The sequence below is a fragment of the Sebastes fasciatus genome, chromosome 13 (genome assembly GCF_043250625.1).
Source record: "Sebastes fasciatus isolate fSebFas1 chromosome 13, fSebFas1.pri, whole genome shotgun sequence".
NCBI lineage: Eukaryota > Metazoa > Chordata > Actinopteri > Perciformes > Sebastidae > Sebastes > Sebastes fasciatus.
In genome coordinates, this window is record NC_133807.1 from 1,347,339 (window position 1) to 1,373,634 (window position 26,296).

Sequence of the window (26,296 nt, forward strand, 5' to 3'; positions counted from 1 at the left end):
AGGAATGGTAGCAGAGCTGTAGCACCCAGTAGCTCATGATAGTCAAGCTAAGCTGTTTACACACAACGATTTATGTCAAACTGTACGCAGACATTGCTCACCTGAAGTCGGGTTTATATGTGGACACTTGAAATATTTAATTACGACGGCATCACCCGAATGTGTCGATCAGCGGAGCGCAACAAAAGCAGGCTGGACGGAGAGTCCGTTCCCCCCACAGAATAGAATAGAATAGAATAGAAAGCTTTATTGTCATTGTATTAAGCATTTATCCCACTGCAGATTCACACCGTGCCAAAGTAATATCTAATGTTATAAGAGTGTTTATCGCTGCATATACGACCTCACTCCATCATAAACAATACAGAATTAATAATATCTAATGCTATAAGAGTGTTTATCGCTACATATACGACCACACTCCATCATAAACAATAAAGAATTAATAATATCTAATGCTATAAGAGTGTTTATCGCTACATATACGACCACACTCCATCATAAACAATACAGAATTAATAATATCTAATGCTATAAGAGTGTTCATCGCTGCATATACGACCACACTCCATCATTAACAATACAGAATTAAAGCAGATGGTCAAAGAGCGTGAGCCTTCACGTGTGAATGTTAGTCTGTTGTGCCGGCCCTGTAGAAACTAGCATAAGCAGCAGTTGAAGATTTACCAACAGCCTTAAAGGTCACATATTATGCTCATTTCCAGGTTCATAGATGTATTTTAATGTTGCACTAGAACATGTTTACATGCTGCAATGTTCAAAAAACCCTTTATTGTTCTCATACTGCAGCCTGAGTCTGCCTGCCTCAGAGCCTAATTCAGCCTCTGTCTGAAAACCCCTGATTCACAGCCTGTCTCCTCCCACTCTGCTCTGATTGGTCAGCGTTTTCTGTCAATCAAACGTCCTCAACAACACAGCGTCACCCTCCCCGCCCCCCTCGCGGCCTGAGAGCAGGGAGAGAGAAGCAGAAGAGGAAAATAAACTACTTTAAAGTTTATAAACCAGAAACTTCACCCAGCGCACGTTACCGGAGGAAACTGATAAGAAATCGGCGACACATGATGAACATCTGCGGTCCAGATTCCAGGTTTTCCTGACGGTTTCTCTCAGGTAAATAATGCTATTTATAGCTCTGTTAGTTAGCTCAGTGTTTACCTTATGCATCAACTCTGTAAACCGTAAACATACACTCTGTTTTACGTTTGACTTTACAGATCCATCTGTGAGAAATGACCGACAGAATCATCCCAGAGGAGAGCAGACAGCTGAGAGCAGACAGCTGAGAGCAGATAGCTGAGAGCAGATGGGAGATACAGAGCTAACCCGTTAGCATGTAGCTACATGCTAACGGGTTAGCTACATGCTACCGCTATGACACGGTGTGTAAACACAGCGACCATCAGGGTGGAAAATAGAAGATGAAAATAGAAGATGTGAAACAGTAGTCAGTTCATTATTTCTGCTAAAAGATAAACGTATGGAAGATCAGAGTAATGGTATATTATTTACAGTAGTAGCTGTCTCTGTGTTACCATGACTACAGACCACCGGAGCTTAGCTTACCATAGTTTACCAGAGCTGAAGACTTTCTCCTGTACCATGTCAACATAACTAACTAACAGGTGGGATGATTACAAATGCTGTGAATAATTAATATTGTCATCAGTCTACTCAAATAAAGTTTGACTGTGAAACAGAAATGTGTTGTGTTGCTTACAGTCACTACTACCTGTACTCTTCTACATGCATGACATCAAATATATATAATATATAAATATCAGCTGTTTAAACAGTGTAATTACATAAAGCCTTTGTGAAAGAACATGTTATATTTAGATGATGGGAGTACATGAAGCCTGTTCTGCTGGTTCTTGCAGACTAACAGTAGGAGCTACTTTGCTCAAGTTCGGTTGAGGAGGAGAGACAGTGACGCGCTGTGGGCGGGGTCAGCTACTGACGGTTCTCTCTGGTTCGACCAGGAAACCCTTACATGGGTCATTTCTCAAATGACGTCAGAAGAGAAGGAAAAGCTGCGCAGCGTATTTCAACACCCATTTCCGGACAAACGGAGCAGGAGAAAAAGAGAGAGGATGGTCTTTTATGATACTATGGTGGCCTGTAGACACACTAGGGACAGATATTGATGTTTAAAAGACATGGAAAAGTGCATTTTGCATAATAGGTGACCTTTAAGATGGAACATTACATTTACATTACAGACATTTGTGATTTTATTTATTTTTATTTATTTTTTCTTATTGACAATATGTCAGTATTTGAGTGCCTTAACTGTTATAGTAAGAATTATGACCAATGAGCCGCTGTTGAATGAGTGGGAGATAAAGACGCGCCCCCTTTATGAGAGCCACACAGGGAGCATCTCTCCGGAACACTGACACAAGCAGTGACACATTGGAAACTGGAGAGGGACAACAGCACAATCCCTGTAATGTGTTTTATATTTATTAATTATTTTTAACTAACACAGTGGTACAGAAATCCAACCGTATTCCTCCAAATACTGCACTGTTTGAGTGGAAAAACTAATCTTTCAATTAAGAGCTGATAATCAGGGAATTGAGACATACTGTATGTTATACTGGCTTTTTATTGTTGTTTTTTTAGCATAGTTCTGGTTGAGCTTATGCTTCAATTCATGTCCTGCCAGTTGATAGTCTTAGTCTATAATTACATCATATTTATATGAAAAACATGTATAAATATGTTTATACTAATTACTGTAGAAGACCTATTCTTTCAATTAAGATTTTATCAATGAAGAAGTGTTGATGTTGTTTTTGGAAGCCATACTTTTGTTAAGGCAAACATTTGTTAACTTATTTTTGCCAAAGAAATGAAAAGCATGTTGAAATCAGAAATTGACCTCCTTGCTGTACCATAAATGTACCGAACCCAAAACTGTGACCCCAAAACCGTGATATGAACCCAACCGTGAATATTGTGAACCGTTCCACCCCTAGTATATATACATCCTTATAGTCAGTGTATTACTACAGTATATATACATCCTTATAGTCAGTGTATTAATACAGTATATATACATCCTTATAGTCAGTGTATTACTACAGTATATATACATCCTTATAGTCAGTGTATTAATACAGTATATATACATCCTTATAGTCAGTGTATTACTACAGTATATATACATCCTTATAGTCACTGTATTAAAACAGTATATATACATCCTTATAGTCACTGTATTAATACAGTTACTTAGATGGCGGTCGGCGTGCTGCCAGTCTGGGGAAGCAGACAGAGTACCGACAGGAAGCTAAGCAATGTACTGATGTGGATGCCACGTTAATTCAGATCAGAAAGTCACACAATAACACAAACTAACTAACCGATGGATGCAGCGGTAGACCAGCTACTCCTGTGTTCTGAGAGGTAGAATTACTGGTTTTATGAATGGAGTCTGGTGGCTTTGAAGACAGAGTTAGAACAGCTTCAGTCCCCCGACGGAGAGGTCTGTCTGACGGTGAGGTAAAGCGGTGAAAATATTCTAAATAATAAATAATATTCTAAAAATAGATTACACTTAAACTGATATTGATTTTATTTTAGGTGGCTGAAATCGTTTTTTCTGCTGCTCCCATCCACAGCCGCTTTACCTCGCCATCAGTTAGCCCTTTCTGATCATATCGCTCTCCTCAAAGCCACCAGACTCCATTCACAAAAGCTGGAATTTTAATTTGTAGAACACAAAAGTATATATGGTATACAATGCAACTTCAAAAAAATCCAAACTAACCCTTTTAGTTAATCCCAAACTTAACCCAGCTAACGTTGACTCAGCTAGTGCTAGCGTTCACATCATTCATAACCTTATTGATAGCTCACTGTGGTAACCTACATCACTGCTGCATGCTGACGGCTCAGTGAGTGTTAACATTTGGAAAAAAAAAACACAACAGAGCGCAGATGTACTTTGCTTAAAGGGTGGGTCCAACTATAAATCAATTCAAGAAGATGTACAAAACAAAGTTTTTGAGATACAGGGATGAGGACAGGGCCTCGTCTCTCTCAGCACTGTGACGCTTGCTGTTGACGTGGTAACTATGGTGATTATATACTTTCCTTAGAGTCTGAATGGAGTTTGGAACACGGACAAGCCAAGAAAAAGTCTTACTAGGAAAACAAAAAGTGACTCCTGTTACATCTTCAACATATGAGTGTGTGTGTGATTCAGTGTGTATGTGTGTGTGTGTGCGTGTATCTGGACCACCGACCTGGAGGGAAGGGAGGATCCCAGGTCTGAGAAGCCATTTGTTCTGGTGTCTTCTTCAGGGCAAGGGCTGCTGGGAGTAAAGTCCACATCCTCCCCCTCACCGTAGTCCTCAAACTGCTCCTCCCCGGAGATGACAGACGCAGACGCCGAGCCAATCAGGTGGCTAGGGTTGCACAGCAGGAAGTACAGGAAAGGGGTTCATTTAAAACATCAGGTCACACTTAAATCTAAACAAAGTAAAGTTAAGTGACCTCTGACCCTAGGTCAGTGTTTCTGTGACTGACCCGTCTCGCCGTGTTGGATCCAAAGAGTCGGAGCTGCTGCCGTTTTCAGCGCTGCTATCCATGTCACACTCCACGTCAGCACCACAACCCTCGCCATACACACTGCATTCTGGGTAGGAGAGTGTACACATGATGATGGGAGGGCCCAGCTTGGCCTCACCGTTCTACAGATATACAAACAAGAAGACACATACTGTCTTGGTGAGAGGAGAGTCAGGATTCACAGCACACTCAGTGGCAGCTTTTTAAGCGTTGGCGCTCTTTTATGTACAAGCTACTGCATCACTCAGTACTGCATCACTCAGTACTAAGACACAGTACCCAGTACTGTGTCTTAGTACTGAGTACTTCATCACTCAGTACTAAGACACAGTTTGAGTTGAACTTGAAGGTACTTCAACTTTACTGTTAATCACAGGGCAACTGGCAGGAAAACCCACGATATCTCAGGGTGATGTAGTTCTGGTACTTGGGTATTAATGCCAAGAGGCTCTTCTCCTTTCTCAGTTTGTACATCCTTGATTCCTTTCCTCGCCTCCTCTCCTCTTAGTCTCTCCCTCCTGAGATGTGAGCGGAGGAGGAGGAGAGGAAGAGACTATTTTATCAGTCTATACTTTTAATACAAATAGTAAATAACAAATAAATGACCCCTGCAATAGTAATCTACAGTTTTATCAATAATCTGTAAATATTGAGTCAACAGTTCATCAGGAACCCTGAGACAAATTGGACACCTTTTAAATGTAATTATTAGGGTTGTCAATCAATTCAAATAGTTAATCACACTGTTCTAAATGTACCTTAAAGGTCACCTATTATGCAAAATGCACTTTTCCATGTCTTTTGAACATCAATATCTGTCCCCAGTGTGTCTACAGGCCACCATAGTATCATAAAAGACCATCCTCTCTCTTTTTCTCCTCCTCCGTTTGTCCGGAAATGGGTGCAGAAAAAAAAATCGCTTTTTTTCCTTCTCTTCTGACGTCATTAGAGAAATGCAAGCCATGTAAGGGTTTCCTGGTCGAACCAGAGAGAACCTTTAGTAGCTGACCCCGCCCCACAGCCCGTCACTGTCTCTCCTCCTCAACCTAACTTGAGCAAAGTCTGCAAGAACCAGCAGAACAGGCTTCATGTACTCCCATCATCTAAATATAACATGTTCTTTCACAAAGGCTTTATGTAATTACACTGTTTAAACAGATGATATTTATATGTTATATATATTTGATGTCATGCATGTAGCAGAGTACAGGTAGTAAATAGTGACTTGTAAGCAACACAACACATTTCTGTTTCACAGTCAAACTTTATTTGAGTTGACAGATGACAATATTAATTATTCACAGCATTTGTAATCATCTCACCTGCAGTTATGTTAACATGGTACAGGAGAAAGTCTTCAGCTCTGGTAAACTATGGTAAGCTAAGCTCCGGTGGTCTGTAGTCATGGTAACACAGAGACAGCTACTACTGTAAATAATATACCATTACTCTGATCTTCCATACATTTATCTTTTAGCAGAAATAATGAACTGACTACTGTTTCACATCTTCTATTTTCCACCCTGATGGTCGCTGTGTTTACACACCGTCTCATAGCGGTAGCATGTAGCTCTGTATCTCCCATCTGCTTTCAGCTGTCTGCTCTCCTCTGGGATGATTCTGTCGGTCATTTCTCACAGATGGATCTGTAAAGACAGACGTAAAACAGAGTGTATGTTTACGGTTTACAGAGTTGATGCATGAGGTAAACACTGAGCTAACTAACAGAGCTATAAATAGTATTATTTACCTGAGAGAAACCGTCAGGAAAACCTGGAATCTGGACCGCAGATGTTCATCATGTGTCGCCGATTTCTGATCAGATTCCTCCGGTAACGTGCGCTGGGTGAAGTTTCTGGTTTATAAACTTTAAAGTGGTTTATAAGCTCTATTCTAGCTGCCTCTCCCTCCACTCCTCTCCCTCCACTCCTCTCTCTCTCCAGAGCTTCTCCGGGAGGGAGGGGGAGGGTGACGCTGTTGTTGTTGAGGAAGTTTGATTGACAGAAAACGCTGACCAATCAGAGCAGAGTGGGAGGAGACAGGCTGTGAATCAGTGGTTTTCAGACAGAGGCTGAATTAGGCTCTGAGGCAGGCAGACTCAGGCTGCAGTATGAGAAGAATAAAGGGTTTTTTGAACATTGCAGCATGTAAACATGTTCTAGTGCAACATTAAAATACATCTATGAACCTGGAAATGAGCATAATATGTGACCTTTAAAGGGAGATTTGTCAAGTATTTAATACTCTTATCAACATGGGAGTGGACAAATATGCTGCTTTATGTATGTAATGTATGTATATATTTATATTGTAAATCAATTTAGAACACAAAAAAATGACAGATATGGTCCAGAAACCCTCACAGGTACTGCATTTAGCATAAAACATATGCTCAAATCATAACATGGCAAACTGCAGCCCACTCAAGTACCCATAGAACCTATTTTCACTCACATATCTGGAGGTCAGAGGTCAAGGGACCCCTTTGAAAAATGGCCATGATAGTTTTTCCGCGCCAACTTTGGAGCGGTATTTAACCTCCTTCATGACGTTAGTATGACATGGTTGGTACCGATGGATTCATCAGGTTTATAGTTTCATATGAAAATATGTATCTTTTAGCTTTAAAACTGAGCCGCTACAACCTAAAAATCACATTAATACGTTAAATACATGAGTGGCGTTAAAACAAATGTGCGTTCTGCCCTGATACAAAACCCTCTGACCTTAAACCTTGTTAAAGCATCGGCTCTAATTTAAACCTCAAGTAAGATAGTGACACAGCAACTGGTCCACAGGTGCAGTTTAAACCACATGTAATCAAATATGTCTCTAAGAGAAATCAATTCAGCTTGCAGACACCTTGTGATACTACAGTGCACGTTTAGCATTTGACCTGGAGACGGTCTCCTGGGCTGATTCATCGCAGACAGAGTGGGACATGGCATCATGCCTCAGATCTGTGTGTCATCTATTATGCACGAGCATGTCTGGCTTCACCCAACTGAGGTACCAGGGCAGGGTACACACCTGTCACACACACACGCACGCACGCACGCAGGCAGGCAGGCAGGCAGGCAGGCACACACCCCCCCTCCCCCATCTGCAATTACAAAACAGGTGCTTTCCTCCTGATTTTACTGGAGTCTTTGGTTTGTGTTTTTCATGTGTCCACAGACAGTCCAGCAGAGACGGTGTGGTCTCTGAGGGACAGCGGAGTAGCTTTCATTCATCAATTATACACATGTTTTTGTCTGAGATGAAGAGGAGTGTGTGGAGATATGGATCTATAACAAAGAGACCAGGAGGATGTGTTCTCTAATGCTGACCTTACACTGAGGCCAAGTTTAGAGTAAAATCACAATATTTAACCCCGACAGTGAAGGAAGACATACATCATTTAATGAATTGTAGTGTTTAGTGTTCAGTCCCTCATAAGACAAACCAGTAGACATTGTGCTGGTTAGTGACGTGCATGTTTACACTGCTGTCACAACACCACAACGCTGTGTAGTGTGGGTTATTCCCAAAAGCAAAGTGTGCAGAGTAACTCTGAACAACTGTGTGAATCCACAATGACCAGCACCACACTGCACGCACCACTCAGAAGGATAAAAGGTGTAAGATGTCCCGCCCCCCCAACAGGTGCAACACAACTGAGAGCAGAGTGAGGAAGATGTCAATCAAGCACAGTCTGCACACACACCTGAGAAGAGATCTAATCAGCCTAACCAAGTGAGAACACCTGTGTGGACCAGTGGATCAAGAACTTTAGTTTGATTATTCAAATAAATTCAATCACAGAAATGACATGTTTCACTTCCAGGACTAACACCATTGTAAAACCAGTGTGTGTGTGTGTGTGTGATCTGAATAAACATACGGTATCCTTTATGATGGAGGTAGGACCAGAATCCACTGAGCTCCTGAAGCCTCAAGGCTCACACACACATGTAGCGCTGCAGCTGGTTCACATTTGAAAACACACCGATGATTTAGCTGGGACAAAGCCACACCTCTCTCTCTCTCTCTCTCTCTCTCTCTCTCTCTCTCTCTCTCTCTCTCTCTCTCTCTCTCTCTCTCTCTCTCTCTCTCTCGTTGCTAAGCAACTGTTCAGTTGGGCTGATCCCTATGGTGGGGATAACACACAGTACACACAGCAACATACGATATATTGCATATTCATTGATATTTTTGTGCCATTTATGGAACTGTGCATGGAGCCTAAATCAGAGTGTATGGAAGCCAATTTCTGCCAGGAAAAGAAAAAAAAAAGATGCAATGTTAGGAGTGATAAAAATAAATAAATACTGTATGGCAACATTTTGAATAGGAAACAAAAAAAGACAGTTAGTCAGTCAAATTTTGCCTTACTATCTCATAATCCTCAAAAAATATTAAGAGTTAGGAATGATACAAAATAAAAATGCTTATTGTAACTCAGATTGATAACTCTCTACTATGGAGGACGGAAGCTGCCAAAATCAAAAATAAATAAATAACTCAATGACATACGTTAAGTGACAGCCCCCTCATTTGTATAATGAGGTAGAAATACATAAAGAAATGTGTAAAGAAATGTGTGAAGAAAAGAATACAGAAATAAATAAGTTTGGGGAAATAAATAAAGGGTGAAATGCAAAGGGAAAATTGTGCAGAAATAAATAAATACACACATTTAAAGATAAATATAAAATAAATGAAAAAAAATATAAATATTTAAAAAATAAATAAATGCATTTAAAAATTAATACAAATAAATAAATAAAAGGGAAAACTTAACTTAAGAGTAAATAAATAAGGGAATTAATACAAACATAAATAAATAAAGAACCAAATTAAAACAGAAATACCAATTTATGTGTAATATCTGCATTTATTTTCATAATATGTTTTGCTACATTTAATGACATTTATTTATTCATCATCATTCGTCATTTATTTTTTTATTTTTTTATTTTGGCAGGTTCCGTCCTCCATTGTATGGTGGGGAGAGGGATGGCTGGACTACCTTGCTTAGCCTGCCGCCACCAAACTTAACACAATGGTGAGAAACGGTCCCACTGTCTGTCCCATACGGAGACACTGGAAGGATTATCTAGACTGTTTAGGTTGTGGCTTTGTCCAGTTATACCGTCCAATGAAAATCTATCAAGGCCTGTATAGAGCTGAGTTATTTTACATTCTGCTTTATTCCAACACCTTCTCACTCCCAACTCATCAAATACAGCAGCTACGCTTCAAACTATGACGCTTTAGGTAACCCTCTAGTGTCAGTTTAGGACGTGTCAGGACGGGCTGTCAGTTTCCACTCGTTACATGCATAATGTCTTTTCAAAATAATAATACTTCATAATAAACTTCCAACATAGGTTTACTTAGCTTTTAGGTTTACTTACACAAAAAAAACTACTTGATTAGGCTTAGTAAAGGATTTTGGTTTGGGTTAAATTCATAAAAAAAATCATTAAACTAACAATATGTAGCTCTGACAGCTACCGTTTAAAATGGGTAACAGCAGTGCAAATTCAAAACACTGGAGCCGTGGCCCGTACATTCCTCCGGTGGGACAGAAAGCAGCGCATGTTTTCAAAATTTGAGGGTTACCCTCTAGACAAGACCACATAAAGCTTTCTTACGTGAGATACCATAGATGGCGTGCGCACTACAAGCATGCACAGAGGTGTTTATGCTTAGCTGTTGTTCGCTGCAATATGCTGTGAAACGCCAGGAGGCGTACAAACCAAATATTCTGTGGATCAGCAAGAAGTCAACAAGTGGTACTGGAAAGGAAAGTATGCTGCCTGGCAACAGTAGTAAACACTAAACACCGACGTACGTACCACCAAACATTGAATTTGTGTACTGTAATTATTACTGTCGCTTACCTCCAAGTCTAAATGACTTACTGTCTCTCGGTGCTTCCCCTCCAGTCGCCACTGTTTACATCCCACCTTCTTTAGCTTTTACTAAACCATCTCTCAGATTCTTTCACAGCCTGCAGCAGAAAGCCAGTGTGTTGACTATTTATTTATTTAAAGTATTTAATGTCATGTGACTGTCCCTGTGGTCATGTGACTGTCTCTGAGGTCTCTCATGTTCTTTAATGAGAGTATTTAATGTCATGTGATTATCCCTGAGGTCTCTCATGGTCTTTAATGAGAGTATTTAATGTCATGTGACTGTCCCTGTGGTCATGTGACTGTCTCTGAGGTCTCTCATGTTCTTTAATGAGAGTATTTGATAGGCTTGTTCGAGATGAACTGCCCCTCGCCTGAAAAGTAGACGAGATCAGGCAGCAACAGCAGGGAGCGGTGACAAAAAGCTGCGGTCAAGTCGGCCAGTTTCCAGCCATTTCGAGCAGCCAACTTCATGAAAATGGACTATGACTATATTCTTCTTGAGTATATATCCACCTTAAAGTTATAAAAGAGTCTGAAAGCTTCACCATTAGAGGGACTGGGAGATTGTACCTGGTAGATGTAACCGTTGTCAGTAACAGACGGCTGGTTAGAGGTAACACCACGAGGACCCACAGCCATCTTCAGAATCTCCTCACAACCTGGCAGGAGGAGGGTGGGAAAGGAAGGAAAGAAGAAAGAAGAAGAGGGGGAGAAATCAACTAAAACACAGTATACTACACCTCAGGAAGGTTATCAACAGTTTATGGAATGGTTTAACATTTTGGGGAAAAAATGCATTTGCTTTTTTGCTGAGAGTTAGATGAGAAGATTGAGACCACTCTCATGTCTGTAATGTAAATATGAAGCAACAGTAATTAGCTTAGCTTAGCATAAACACTGGAAATAGGGGGAAACAGCTATTGGCTCTGTCCAAAGGTAACAGAACCCACCTATCAGCACCTCTAGATGCAGATAAAAAGCAGTAATGAGCTACAGTAACTCTCTGCTGTACCTGTCTGGTACTACAGTTACATCTACTGTGCATCTCTTACCTTTAATGGCGAACACACCGTGGCAAAAGTCTTTGAAGTTGATCTTCCCGTGAGCATTAGGATCCAGGTACCTGGTTAACTTCTTCACCTGCCAGAGAAAGAAGTCCGTCACAGATCTTTACAACACAATACTGCACCCTCCACAATACTGCACCCTCTACAATACTGCACCCTCTACACCCTCTACAATACTGCACCCTCCACAATACTGCACCCTCTACACCCTCTACAATACTGCACCCTCCACAATACTGCACCCTCCACAATACTGCACCGTCCACAATACTGCACCCTCTACAATACTGCACCCTCCACAATACTGCACCCTCTACAATACTGCACCCTCCACAATACTGCACCCTCCACAATACTGCACCCTCTACACCCTCTACAATACTGCACCCTCCACAATACTGCACCGTCCACAATACTGCACCCTCTACACCCTCTACAATACTGCACCCTCCACAATACTGCACCCTCCACAATACTGCACCCTCCACAATACTGCACCCTCTACAATACTGCACCTTCCACAATACTGCACCCTCCACAATACTGCACCCTCTACAATACTGCACCCTCCACAATACTGCACCCTCTACAATACTGCACCCTCCACAATACTGCACCCTCCACAATACTGCACCCTCTACACCCTCCACAATACTGCACAATACTGCACCCTCTACAATACTGCACAATACTGCACCCTCCACAATACTGCACCCTCTACAATACTGCACCCTCCACAATACTGCACCCTCCACAATACTGCACCCTCTACACCCTCTACAATACTGCACCCTCCACAATACTGCACAATACTGCACCCTCCACAATACTGCACCCTCCACAATACTGCACCCTCTACAATACTGCACCCTCCACAATACTGCACCCTCTACAATACTGCACCCTCTACATTACTGCACCCTCTACAATACTGCACCCTCCAAAATACTGCACCCTCTACAATACTGCACAATACTGCACCCTCCACAATACTGTACCCTCTACACCTTCTACAATACTGCACCCTCCACAATACTGCACCCTCTACAATACTGCACCCTCCACAATACTGCACAATACTGCACCCTCCACAATACTGCACCCTCTACACCCTCTACAATACTGCACCCTCCACAATACTGCACCCTCTACAATACTGCACCCTCTACACCCTCTACAATACTGCACCCTCCACAATACTGCACCCTCCACAATACTGCACCCTCTACAATACTGCACCCTCTACATTACTGCACCCTCTACAATACTGCACCCTCCACAATACTGCACCCTCCACAATACTGCACCCTCTACAATACTGCACCCTCTACATTACTGCACCCTCTACAATACTGCACCCTCCACAATACTGCACCCTCTACAATACTGCACCCTCCACAATACTGCACAATACTGCACCCTCCACAATACTGTACCCTCTACACCCTCTACAATACTGCACCCTCCACAATACTGCACCCTCCACAATACTGCACCCTCTACAATACTGCACCCTCCATAATACTGAACCCACTACAATACTGCACCCTCTGCACCCTCCACAATACTGCACCCTCCACAATACCGCACAATACCTCACCCTCCACAATACTGCATCCTCTAAAATACTGCACCCTCTACACCCTCTACAATACTGCACCCTCCACAATACTGCACCCTCCACAATACTGCACAATACTGCACCCTCCACAATACTGCACCCTCTACAATACTGCACAATACTGCACCCTCCACAATACTGCACAATACTGCACCCTCTACAATACTGCACCCTCCACAATACTGCACAATACTGCACCCTCCACAATACTGCACCCTCTACAATACTGCACCCTCCACAATACTGCACCCTCTACAATACTGCACAATACTGCACCCTCCACAATACTGCACAATACTGCAACCTCTACAATACTGCACCCTCCACAATACTGCACCCTCCACAATACTGCACAATACTGCACCCTCCACAATACTGCACCCTCTACAATACTGCACCCTCCACAATACTGCACCCTCTACAATACTGCACCCTCCACGATACTGCACCCTCTACAATACTGCACCCTCCACAATACTGCACAATACTGCACCCTCCACAATACTGCACCCTCCACAATACTGCACAATACTGCACCCTCTACAATACTGCACCCTCCACAATACTGCACCCTCTACAATACTGCACCCTCCACAATACTGCACAATACTGCACCCTCCACAATACTGCACCCTCTACAATACTGCACCCTCCACAATACTGCACAATACTGCACCCTCTACAATACTGCACCCTCCACAATACTGCACAATACCTCACCCTCCACAATACTGCACCCTCTACAATACTGCACCCTCTACAATACTGCACCCTCCACAATACTGCACCCTCTACAATACTGCACCCTCCACAATACTGCACAATACTGCACCCTCCACAATACTGCACCCTCTACAATACTGCACCCTCCATGATACTGCACCCTCCACAATACTGCACCCTCTACAATACTGCACCCTCTACAATACTGCACCCTCCACAATACTGCACCCTCTACAATACTGCACCCTCTGCACCCTCCACAATACTGCACCCTCCACAATACCGCACAATACCTCACCCTCCACAATACTGCATCCTCTAAAATACTGCACCCTCTACACCCTCTACAATACTGCACCCTCCACAATACTGCACCCTCCACAATACTGCACCCTCTACAATACTGCACCCTCTGCACCCTCCACAATACTGCACCCTCCACAATACCGCACAATACCTCACCCTCCACAATACTGCATCCTCTAAAATACTGCACCCTCCACACCCTCTACAATACTGCACCCTCCACAATACTGCACCCTCCACAATACTGCACAATACCTCACCCTCCACAATACTGCACCCTCCACAATACTGCACCCACTACAATACTGCACCCTCCACAATACTGCACCCTCTACAATACTGCACCCTCCACAATACTGCACAATACTGCACCCTCCACAATACTGCACCCTCCACGATACTGCACCCTCCACAATACTGCACCCTCTACAATACTGCACCCTCCACAATACTGCACCCTCTACAATACTGCACCCTCCACAATACTGCACCCTCTACAATACTGCACCCTCCACAATACTGCACAATACTGCACCCTCTACAATACTGCACCCTCCACAATACTGCACAATACTGCACCCTCCACAATACTGCACCCTCTACAATACTGCACCCTCCACAATACTGCACCCTCTACAATACTGCACAATACTGCACCCTCGACAATACTGCACAATACTGCACCCTCTACAATACTGCACCCTCCAGAATACTGCACCCTCCACAATACTGCACAATACTGCACCCTCCACAATACTGCACCCTCTACAATACTGCACCCTCCACAATACTGCACCCTCTACAATACTGCACCCTCCACGATACTGCACCCTCCACAATACTGCACCCTCTACAATACTGCACCCTCCACAATACTGCACAATACTGCACCCTCGACAATACTGCACCCTCCACAATACTGCACAATACTGCACCCTCTACAATACTGCACCCTCCACAATACTGCACAATACTGCACCCTCTACAATACTGCACCCTCCACAATACTGCACAATACTGCACCCTCTACAATACTGCACCCTCCACGATACTGCACCCTCTACAATACTGCACAATACTGCACCCTCCACAATACTGCACAATACTGCACCCTCTACAATACTGCACCCTCCACAATACTGCACAATACTGCACCCTCCACAATACTGCACAATACTGCACCCTCTACAATACTGCACCCTCCACAATACTGCACAATACTGCACCCTCTACAATACTGCACCCTCCACGATACTGCACCCTCCACAATACTGCACAATACTGCAGTCTCCACAATACTACACAATACTGCACCCTCCACAATACTGCACCCTCTACAATACTGCACAATACTGCAGCCTCCACAATACTACACAATACTGCACCCTCCACAATACTGCACCCTCTACAATACTGCACAATACTGCAGCCTCCACAATACTACACCCTCCACAATACTGCACCCTCTACAATACTGTACCCTCCACAATACTGCACCCTCTACAATACTGCACCCTCCACAATACTGCACAATACTGCACAATACTGCACCCTCTACAATACTGCACCCTCCACAATACTGCACCCTCCACAATACTGCACAATACCTCACCCTCCACAATACTGCACCCTCCACAATACTGCACCCTCTACAATACTGCACCCTCCACAATACTGCACCCTCTACAATACTGCACCCTCCACAATACTGCACAATACTGCACCCTCCACAATACTGCACCCTCTACAATACTGCACCCTCCACGATACTGCACCCTCCACAATACTGCACCCTCCACAATACTGCACCCTCTACAATACTGCACCCTCCACAATACTGCACCCTCTACAATACTGCACCCTCTGCACCCTCCACAATACTGCACCCTCCACAATACCGCACAATACCTCACCCTCCACAATACTGCATCCTCTAAAATACTGCACCCTCTACACCCTCTACAATACTGCACCCTCCACAATACTGCACCCTCCACAATACTGCACCCTCTACAATACTGCACCCTCTACAATACTGCACCCTCCACAATACCGCACAATACCTCACCCTCCACAATACTGCATCCTCTAAAATACTGCACCCTCTACACCCTCTACAATACTGCACCCTCCACAATACTGCACAATACCTCACCCTCCACAATACTGCACCCTCTACAATACTGCACCCTCCACAATACTGCACCCTCTACAATACTGCACCCTCCACAATACTGCACAATACTGCACCCTCCACAATACTGCACCCTCCACAATACTGCACCCTCTACAATACTGCACAATACTGCACCCTCCACAATACTGCACAATACTGCACCCTCTACAATACTGCACCCTCCACAATACTGCACAATACTGCACCCTCCACAATACTGCACCCTCTACAATACTGCACCCTCCACAATACTGCACCCTCTACAATACTGCACAATACTGCACCCTCCACAATACTGCACAATACTGCACCCTCTACAATACTGCACCCTCCACAATACTGCACAATACTGCACCCTCTACAATACTGCACCCTCCACAATACTGCACAATACTGCACCCTCTACAATACTGCACCCTCCACAATACTGCACCCTCTACAATACTGCACCCTCCACGATACTGCACCCTCCACAATACTGCACCCTCCACAATACTGCACCCTCTACAATACTGCACAATACTGCACCCTCCACAATACTGCACAATACTGCACCCTCTACAATACTGCACCCTCCACAATACTGCACCCTCCACAATACTGCACAATACTGCACCCTCTACAATACTGCACCCTCTACAATACTGCACAATACTGCAGTCTCCACAATACTACACAATACTGCACCCTCCACAATACTGCACCCTCTACAATACTGCACAATACTGCAGCCTCCACAATACTACACAATACTGCACCCTCCACAATACTGCCTCCTCTACAATACTGCACCCTCCACAATACTGCACCCTCTACAATACTGCACAATACTGCAGCCTCCACAATACTACACCCTCCACAATACTGCACCCTCTACAATACTGCACCCTCTACAATACTGCACCCTCCACAATACTGCACCCTCCACAATACTGCACCCTCCACAATACTGCACCCTCTACAATACTGCACCCTCTATAATACTGCACAATACTGCACCCTCTACAATACTGCACCCTCCACAATACTGCACCCTCCACAATACTGCACCCTCCACAATACTGCACCCTCCACAATACTGCACCCTCTATAATACTGCACACAATACTGCACCCTCCACAATACTGCACCCTCTACAATACTGCACCCTCCACCATACTGCACCCTCTATAATACTGCACCCTCCACAATACTGCACCCTCCACAATACTGCACCCTCGACAATACTGCACCTTCCACAATACTTCACCCTCCACAATACTGCACCCTCCACGATACTGCACCCTCCACAATACTGCACCCTCCACAATACTGCACCCTCTACAATACTGTACAATACTGCACCCTCTACAATACTGTACAATACTGCACCCTCCACAATACTGCACCCTCTACAATACTGCACCCTCCACAATACTGCACCCTCCACAATACTGCACCCTCTATCCTCAGACTGGGGCATTAGGCATTAGGTCAGACGTTGTGGTACAACCCTCTTTAACATACTGCTGCATATTAAAGGTTCTCTATACGACATTCAGAGCATTAATACAGCAGAAAAAACACCTATTTGCTATGTAAAGATATATGGGCCTTTCACACTCATCATTTCCAACAGCTTGCATGGCACAACAACGGCTTATTGCTGCGCCGCGCACGTTAGTGCATGTGATTCCCTATGTGTGTGCCCCACTGGCTAGCTCACGGCCGCCACTCTGCACTGCTCTCCTACGGCGGCTGCAGCTGATAACGCCATCCCGACCAACGGCATCGCCATGGAAACTAACGCCCACCCTACGGTTCCCCCTCAGGTTAACACTGTTAGCTCTGGAAGCACTGTTTCTGTTGTTTGCACTGTTGGTGCCGTTAGCACCGTTAGCTGTTATAGCTGCTGGCTCAGTCGTCTCCATGTCGAGAGCAATGTGGAGGCAATCTCTCAATCACAGATCATTGTAAAATGTGTTTTCAGCCATGGTATCGACGTGGCTCTGTGGATGTCAATGCCTGTTGGTTGGTTGGTCGGTTGACCGACCACTTTTTCTCATTTTGAAAATGAAGATGATAATTTGCTACAGATATGATCATCTAGCGCCACCAGCCGGTCAACATGTTCATCAGCCCCATACTTTGGTTTATGACTAAATACCTGTAAAACTAATGACATTCATATCAGCCTCAGCTGTACTTCTTAAAGTTAGCATGCTAACACGCTAAACTGAAATGGTGAATACAGTAAACATTATACCTGCTTAGCATCAGTTTGCTAACACTGTGATTGTGAGCATACAGTATGACATGCTAACGTTAAAGTTTAGCTCAAAGCACCACTGTGAAGCGTATGAGCCCCCACCCCAACAATTTCTGTAACTTCTGCACAACATTCACACACCCACTTCCCAATGTGCCATGGTGAGAGAGTAAGCAGGGTTTGAACTTCTTTCGCTTTCATTCTTTACATAACTATGAATGAATGCCAACACTTTGAATATGTCCACTGGAAAGAGTGTCCAAGTGTCCACTGTTAAACAACCCATAGTGTCCCATCATCCCAGCGTCCCAGCGTCCCAGCCCCCTCTGTGACCTTGTATCTTCTGCAGGCTTACTCACATTGCTTTTTTTTTTTACATATAGTTTTGGCTAAAGGCTCTTTACATAGAGCACAGTTACATGATTCACAGGAAAATATAAAAACAACCTTAATAGTGTGTGTATGCCTGTTCAAAATGCCTCTGTATAAGACGCATCTGTTATAGAACTATCATTCAAATTTAGGAAGATTCCAGTTTTATGTAGCTGAACGCAAATCATCCCAGCCAGAGCTGCAGCTCATTGTAAAATTATACAAAAATAGTTCTGCTTCTGTACTAAAGTCACATTGCCCGTCCAAATGACAACATATATACTGTATATATACAGTATGTACAGTGTATACAGTATACTGTATATATCTCCACTCTGCATTTCTTTGTGATAATAGATTCTCTCAGCCAACATGAAACCCTTTCCAGAGAGATTTTCTCATCTAGAGAGCAAACAATGAGGAAGTGAAAACAGAGTTCCCCTCTACAGGAGGTATAAAGATGTAATGAAGGTCAAAGTTATAAAGAGTGAAAGAAGAGGAGGAACAGATGGAGGTTAAGACTGAAGGAGGAACAGAAGGAGAGAAGAAAGAAGGGAGTGAATCACACTATTAATCTGATTACTGTGAATAGCAACATTGAGTATTGGTTGGATCTAAGTGTTAACATGACTTAACCATGATGTGACACTTTCAGTGATGGGGTGCTGTATAGCCTAACTACTCTACGGTCACATCATGGCTCCCACTCTGACAGCACATGTTGTGGAGACCATCAGACACAGGCTTTGGTCTTGAAATTAGCTTTAGAGAGAGTCTGGATAAATAGATCAAAGTGTAAACTGTGGACCAACCTGAGCATCTCCACCCTCGGTTATGTTATCTCACACACACACACACACACACTCACGGAGCTCAGTGTCACATCATCATACAGGCTTAACACTGCTCGCTGTCAACATCCAACACCTACACATTCTGTAATGTTATCTCACATACACAGATAGATAGATAGATAGATAGATAGATAGATAGATAGATAGATAGATAGATAGATAGATAGATAGATAGATAGATAGTAACTTTATTGATCCTGAGGGAAATTCAAGTTTCCAGCATCACAGTTCCATAGTGCAAAACATGTTAGTAAAAAGGCAGTAAAAAAGTTAGTAGTGCAAAGTACAAAGTACAAAAAATATACCAGATATAAAAATACAAGGAGATGAAGAAAACTGTTAAAACTGAATATAGTGCAGGGTGACAGCTGTGATACACGACTATTATAAAAGTAAGCAGATACCAGCCAACCAATCTCATATTACAACATTATTATTCTCTAATGTCTTTGTATTTCAATTCAGAGAAAAACAGATGTTTTTATGATGCATTCAAATTATTGTTCTATCACTTGTTATAATAATTAAAGGGTGTCCCACAACATACATGTAATGTAATACATGTGTATACTGCCATATATATACATATACAGTATATATATATATACAGTATACACTATATGTCCACTACATGTCCACTTGATGGTAAGAAATGTCCTTCTGTAAGCATTATCTCTCTCTTAACGAAGGGCTTCAACCAACGATTTTTTTCATTATCAATTAATCCGTCAGTTATTTTCTCAATGAATCAATTCTTTTTTTGTTCTATGAAGTGTTGAAAAATGTCTGTCACCTCCTAAAATGTTGTGTTTGGTCCTAACAGCAGTCAGTTTCCAATTACATAAAACAGAGAAACACTTCACGTCTACAATAATGTTGAATATCTTTGGAAAATGTTGTTAGGTAATAATATACTGTATAAGAGTAATTGTTTAATATGAGATATGAAAAAAAACTAAATGTAACAAGACCCAAATAATGTTTTAGTACACAAAAAACAATATTTTCACAGTACAAATACAGAAATAACAAACATCTGTATAAAATGCATTATATGTGCTTTCATAACTTGATTACATTTGTACTGTAATAATCCACAGTGTGCATGCAGTATGAAGTATGGGAACATTTGTACTTTAATAATCCACAGTGTGCATGCAGTATGCTGTATGGGAACATTTGTACTGTAATAATCCACAGTGTGCATGCAGTATGAAGTATGGGAACATTTGTACTTTAATAATCCACAGTGTGCATGCAGTATGAAGTATGGGAACATTTGTACTTTAATAATCCACAGTGTGCATGCAGTATGAAGTATGGGAACATTTGTACTTTAATAATCCACAGTGTGCATGCAGTATGAAGTATGGGAACATTTGTACTGTAGTAATCCACAGTGTGCATGCAGTATTCAGTATGGGAACATTTGTACTGTAATAATCCACAGTGTGCATGCAGTATGCAGTATGGGAACATCTGTACTGTAATAATCCACAGTGTGCATGCAGTATGCAGTATGGGAACATCTGTACTGTAATAATCCACAGTGTGCATGCAGTATGCAGTATGGGAACAGCAGTGTGGTGGCCTGATAAACATGAGGAATAAAGATGTTATTTATTTCATACTGTCTGTAGCAGTCTGAAGCTCACTGCAGTTAGCTAATCACCATAGAAACGGATGTTTCTGGATGTCTCTGGATGTCTCTGGATGTCTCATTGTTTTCCAAATGAAACTAATGTAAATACAGGACTGGTGCAGTGAGCTCCATCTCATAGGCCGATCATTTCATTACTTAATAACCCACCAATCCGCTCATAGACTCCTCGGGAAGCTCTCGTCACCATGGTGACAAAGAACACAGAGATGAGAGGAGCTGCGAGAGGGGAGGAGGAAGATGGAGAAGTAGCTACTTCGCTCTTAGTACGACCGAGTTATTTTTAGTAATGTGTTCAGGGTGCTCAGCTCAGCTCAGCCGCCATGACAGCTACAAGGAAAATCTACTCTCGCTGGTAGATATGGTTTATCATCCAGGATTTAGCCTGCCCCCTCTACTGATTCACATTTCTGATATGTTTCACACAGCAGTCTCAAAATAACCTGGTGAGACTAAACACAGTTAGAAGCACGTTCTGGCGGGACTGGCTGCTAGTCTTCAGTCATCAGGGTTGTGTATGTAACTCAACTAATGGACCAGTCCGCTAACACTTTATAATAACCAGCATTAAGAAATGGTTCATTGATAGTTCATTAAAATCTAGTTAATAGTTAAGTTTCTATTTACAAACCATGAAATTATAATTAATGTTTACTAATTATTAGTAATGCTATAATTTATGTTATTTTAACAGTTTATTGTTGCACACATTATAACATTTGATATACTATATTATAAGTAATTGTTAATGATTACAAAATGATATGTAAACCTTTAAAAAGTGTTTGTAAAACATATAAATATTACATAGATAGATATTTGTAATACTTTGTTAATGGTCAATAATTGGTTTGTAAACAGTCTATAAACATTATTTGGTTGACTATTATTAAGTACAACTGATGATTATAATACCTTGTTAAATGAATAATAAATACTTTGTAAAGCATCTATAAACATTACATAGATAGATATTTGTAACACTTTGTTAATGGTCAATAATTAGTTTGTAAACCATCTATAAACATTGTTTTGATGACTATTATAAAGTTACAACTGATGATTATAATACCTTGTTAAATGGTTAATAAATAAATAATCTATAAACATTATTTAGATAAATAATTAATACTTTGTCAATGGTTAATAAGGTTTCTGGTCCATCTATCTATGTAATGTTTATCGATGTTTTACTAACAATTTCTTAAAAGTTTACAAATCATTTGGTAATTACTAACAAATACTAAATATAGTATATCAAATGTAATCATGTGTGCAACAATAAACTGTTAATAGTGTATTAATGTAATCAGAATGTTATTGTTATCATCTCTTATCAGCTATGATACAATATATAATTCATAAACTAATTATTTCATATTACACAAACTAATGATAAAATAACATGAATCATAGCATTACTAATAATTAGTAAACATTATTCATTTTCATTTCATGGTTTGTTAACAGTAACAGAACTATCAACTAAGTTTAATTAACTACTAATTTTTCATTTATAGATGATGGTTATTATAAAGTGTTACCACCAGTTTTAGCATAATAGGAAGTGTGAACTTTAGCCTGTTATCAGAATAATATATGTGAATTATATATGTGTTTTTTTTGTGCTTTTATATGCCGCTCATGCCGCACTCCACTAAATCTACGCACAGGTACGCTCACACCTCTACGACATCCGACTACAACAAGGACCACAATGGAAAAAAGTCCTGAGACCTGTTTTGTGTTATTCTTGATGTTCTTTTCACTGTACATGTATGTTGGTGTAGTAACCATGTCAGTGTCTTTTTAAAATGAATTGTCAAATGAAAAAAACAAAAGAAAAAAAGCCCTCATCTGAACCATTAATACCATTTAAGTGAATTGCATGTTTAAGCCAATGTGCTACAGCCTATACTGGTGCTACAGCATATACTTCATATACATTATTGCTCACCATTTAGTGCCTACCACGTGTTTTAAGATTAATTTCCAAATCTTCCAGACAGCCACTGATTTTTTCAACAGGTTATGAAAATCAATTTAAGGCCTGCTTGGGATTACCTACTCCACATGAGTAGAAAAGGTCAGTTACCAAAAAGGTAACCAAAAAATAATTGCATTATATTGTTAACTTAATGAATTACGTATTTTAATTACATCTCTGTTGGTTGAATTCCATAGTATAGTAGTATAGTGAAATTAATGAAATCTGGAGACAGTGTTGGCATACACACACATCTTCAGTTACCATCCACAGTTTAATCCTCCATATGGATCCACGTTCACTCCCTATAAACAATCCCTGATAAACTGAGCATAGAAACAGGAAGCAGCTCTCTCCAGCAAGCTGAGCCACCACTTTTAAACTAATGAAGACAGACACAGTATTTGGCTCCAAACCTGAGAATATGATAGATTCGCGAGCAGTAGAATCATGGGGTAAGCAATCAAATGATGAATTAGGAGCATCCCTGCTAGCGCCAGGAACCTGGGACCGGCGCTGAGTTATCCATGGTACTGAACCTGAGACTGGCACTACTGATTGGTGCTGAACCTGGGACTGGCGCTGAGCTATCCATGGTATTGAACCTGAGGCTGGCACTACTGAACCTGGGACTGGCACTGAGCTCTCCAAGGTACTGAACCTGAGACTGGCACTACTGAACCTGAGACTGGCACTACTGATTGGTGCTGAACCTGGGACTGGCGCTGAGCTCTCCATGGTATTGAACCTGAGGCTGGCACTACTGAACCTGGGACTGGCACTGAGCTCTCCAAGGTACTGAACCTGAGGCTGGCACTACTGAACCTGGGACTGATGCTGAGCTCTCCATGGTACTGAACCTGAGGCTGGCACTACTGAACCTGGGAATGGCGCTGAGCTTCCCATGGTACTGAACCTGAGGTTGACACTACTGGTTGGTGCTGAACCTGGGACTGACGCTGAGCTCTCCATGGTACTGAAGCTGAGGCTGGCACTACTGGTTGGTGCTGAACCTGGGACTGGTGGTGAGCTCCCATTGTACTGAACCTGAGGCTGGCACTACTGAACCTGAGACTGGCACTACTGGTTGATGCTGAACCTGGGACAGGCGCTGAGCTCTCCATGGTACTGAACCTGAGGCTGGCACAACTGCTACTGGGACTTGTGCTGAGCTCTCCATGGTACTGAACCTGAGGCTGGCACTACTGAACCTGGGACTGGCGCTGAGCTATCCATAGTACTGGAGCTGAGAGTGGCAGTACTGAACCTGGGACTGGCGCTGAGCTCTCCATGGTACTGAACCTGAGACTGGCACTACTAAACCTGGGACTGGCGCTGAGCTATCCATAGTACTTGAGCTGAGAGTGGCAGTACTGAACCTGGGACTGGCACTGAGCTCTCCATGGTACTGAACCTGAGACTGGCGGTTATCAAATATGAATCAATATTCTGTTACTGTAATGCCTATTTCTCTCCTCAGATGTTCTCACAAACATCTTGTAGTGTACTGTTTAGCTGTAAAATGAGAACGTTTTTATCCCGGCAGCAATGTTGAGATCAGTTGAGGAAATACCAAGCACCGCCCAACAGCCAAAAGGAACGCTCTCTTTCTGAAATGACCTGTGATTGGCCAAAGTCTCCCGTCACGAGCTAGATGTTCTAAAGCCTGAAAACAGAGCCATGAGGAGGAGCAGAAGTCTAGTTATCTCTCACAACACTTGAATTAAAATATGCTGAAAGGTTATTATGGGATTTTGCCCTATGATGCCAAAAATATTCTGCCTACTGCAGCTTTAACACTTCAAAGTACCCGCCAGTGTGGTAGGCGTCTATAATAGAAAGGTCTCTGCTTAATACATTCATATACAGCTATTCTTTTTTAATACCAGTAGCAGTGTTATTTGTCCCAAATTCATTAAAAAACATTTTCTCTAGTTGTAGCTTGGCGGTCTTCTGTTGAAGCCCAGTCTGCTTCACCTGGAACCGGTTCAATATCTGACACAAATCAAGAGACGGATAAACACACCAAATATACCAGCTCACGTTAGCTAGCTAGTAGCTAACGTCAGCTACTAGCCAGTTAACGTTAGCTACTAGCTAGCTAATGTCTAGGAGGTGATGACGGAGTCACTAACAGCTAACAGCTCGAGCACACCTGTGTGACATGTACACGGTTAGGACAGGCTGTGTGTTGTTGCCAGGAGCTCCATTATATATTATTATTATTATTATGATAATTATGATTATGATTCTTTATTACTAATGAACCTGATTTAAATGTCGGCTTGTAAAGGAGCTATCTCGGTCCTCCCAGCCTCTCACCTCGTCTCCTTGACCGAACTGCAGACCGAGGTCCACCAGGTGCTCCACCCGGATGAAGCCGTCAGCATCCTCGTCACACACGTCGAAAACCTCCTTGAGCCTCCGGAGGAACTGGAGGAGCTGCTCCTGGTCCGGAGCGAAGCGTCCTTCCATCGTACAGCTGGCTCCGGCGGCGGGAGATGGAGCTTTATCCTGTTAAAGAGCCGCTCTGACGGTCGCCATCATCATCATCATCATCATTCACCTCCTCCTCTGCTGCTGCTGCTGCTGCTGTGACATCAGCAGCGTCGCTTGTTCAAGAGGCGCGAGAAGTTACGGAAAAGGGCGATGATTTACGAGTAGGACACGAGGCATTGCGTCACAAACCGGCTGCCAAATAATAACCCAGGTGCCACCCGCCGAAATAACACGAGGTACCGAGCAGCTGCTTCCGTGACCTAACCTGCCCTCTCTGAACC

The 26,296-nt window shown here is 42.4% G+C and overlaps 1 protein-coding gene across 2 annotated transcripts in view; it reads right to left on the reverse strand.

Moving 5' to 3' along the window:
• Positions 1-26,296, reverse strand: part of rab11fip4a (RAB11 family interacting protein 4 (class II) a) — a 46,677-nt gene extending 20,381 nt beyond the window's left edge. Inside the window, exons 1-5 of one of the 2 annotated variants that reach the window (XM_074654981.1) lie at positions 25,839-26,296; positions 11,555-11,642; positions 11,073-11,161; positions 4,558-4,721; positions 4,275-4,436 (exon numbers count right to left, since the gene is read on the reverse strand). In XM_074654981.1, the coding sequence (XP_074511082.1) occupies positions 4,275-4,436; positions 4,558-4,721; positions 11,073-11,161; positions 11,555-11,642; positions 25,839-25,991 (656 nt within the window). In that variant the 5' untranslated portion in view covers positions 25,992-26,296. Of the gene's footprint in view, positions 1-4,274; positions 4,437-4,557; positions 4,722-8,482; positions 8,639-11,072; positions 11,162-11,554; positions 11,643-25,838 lie in introns of those variants that run through there. The other variant, XM_074654982.1, reaches the window with a different exon arrangement.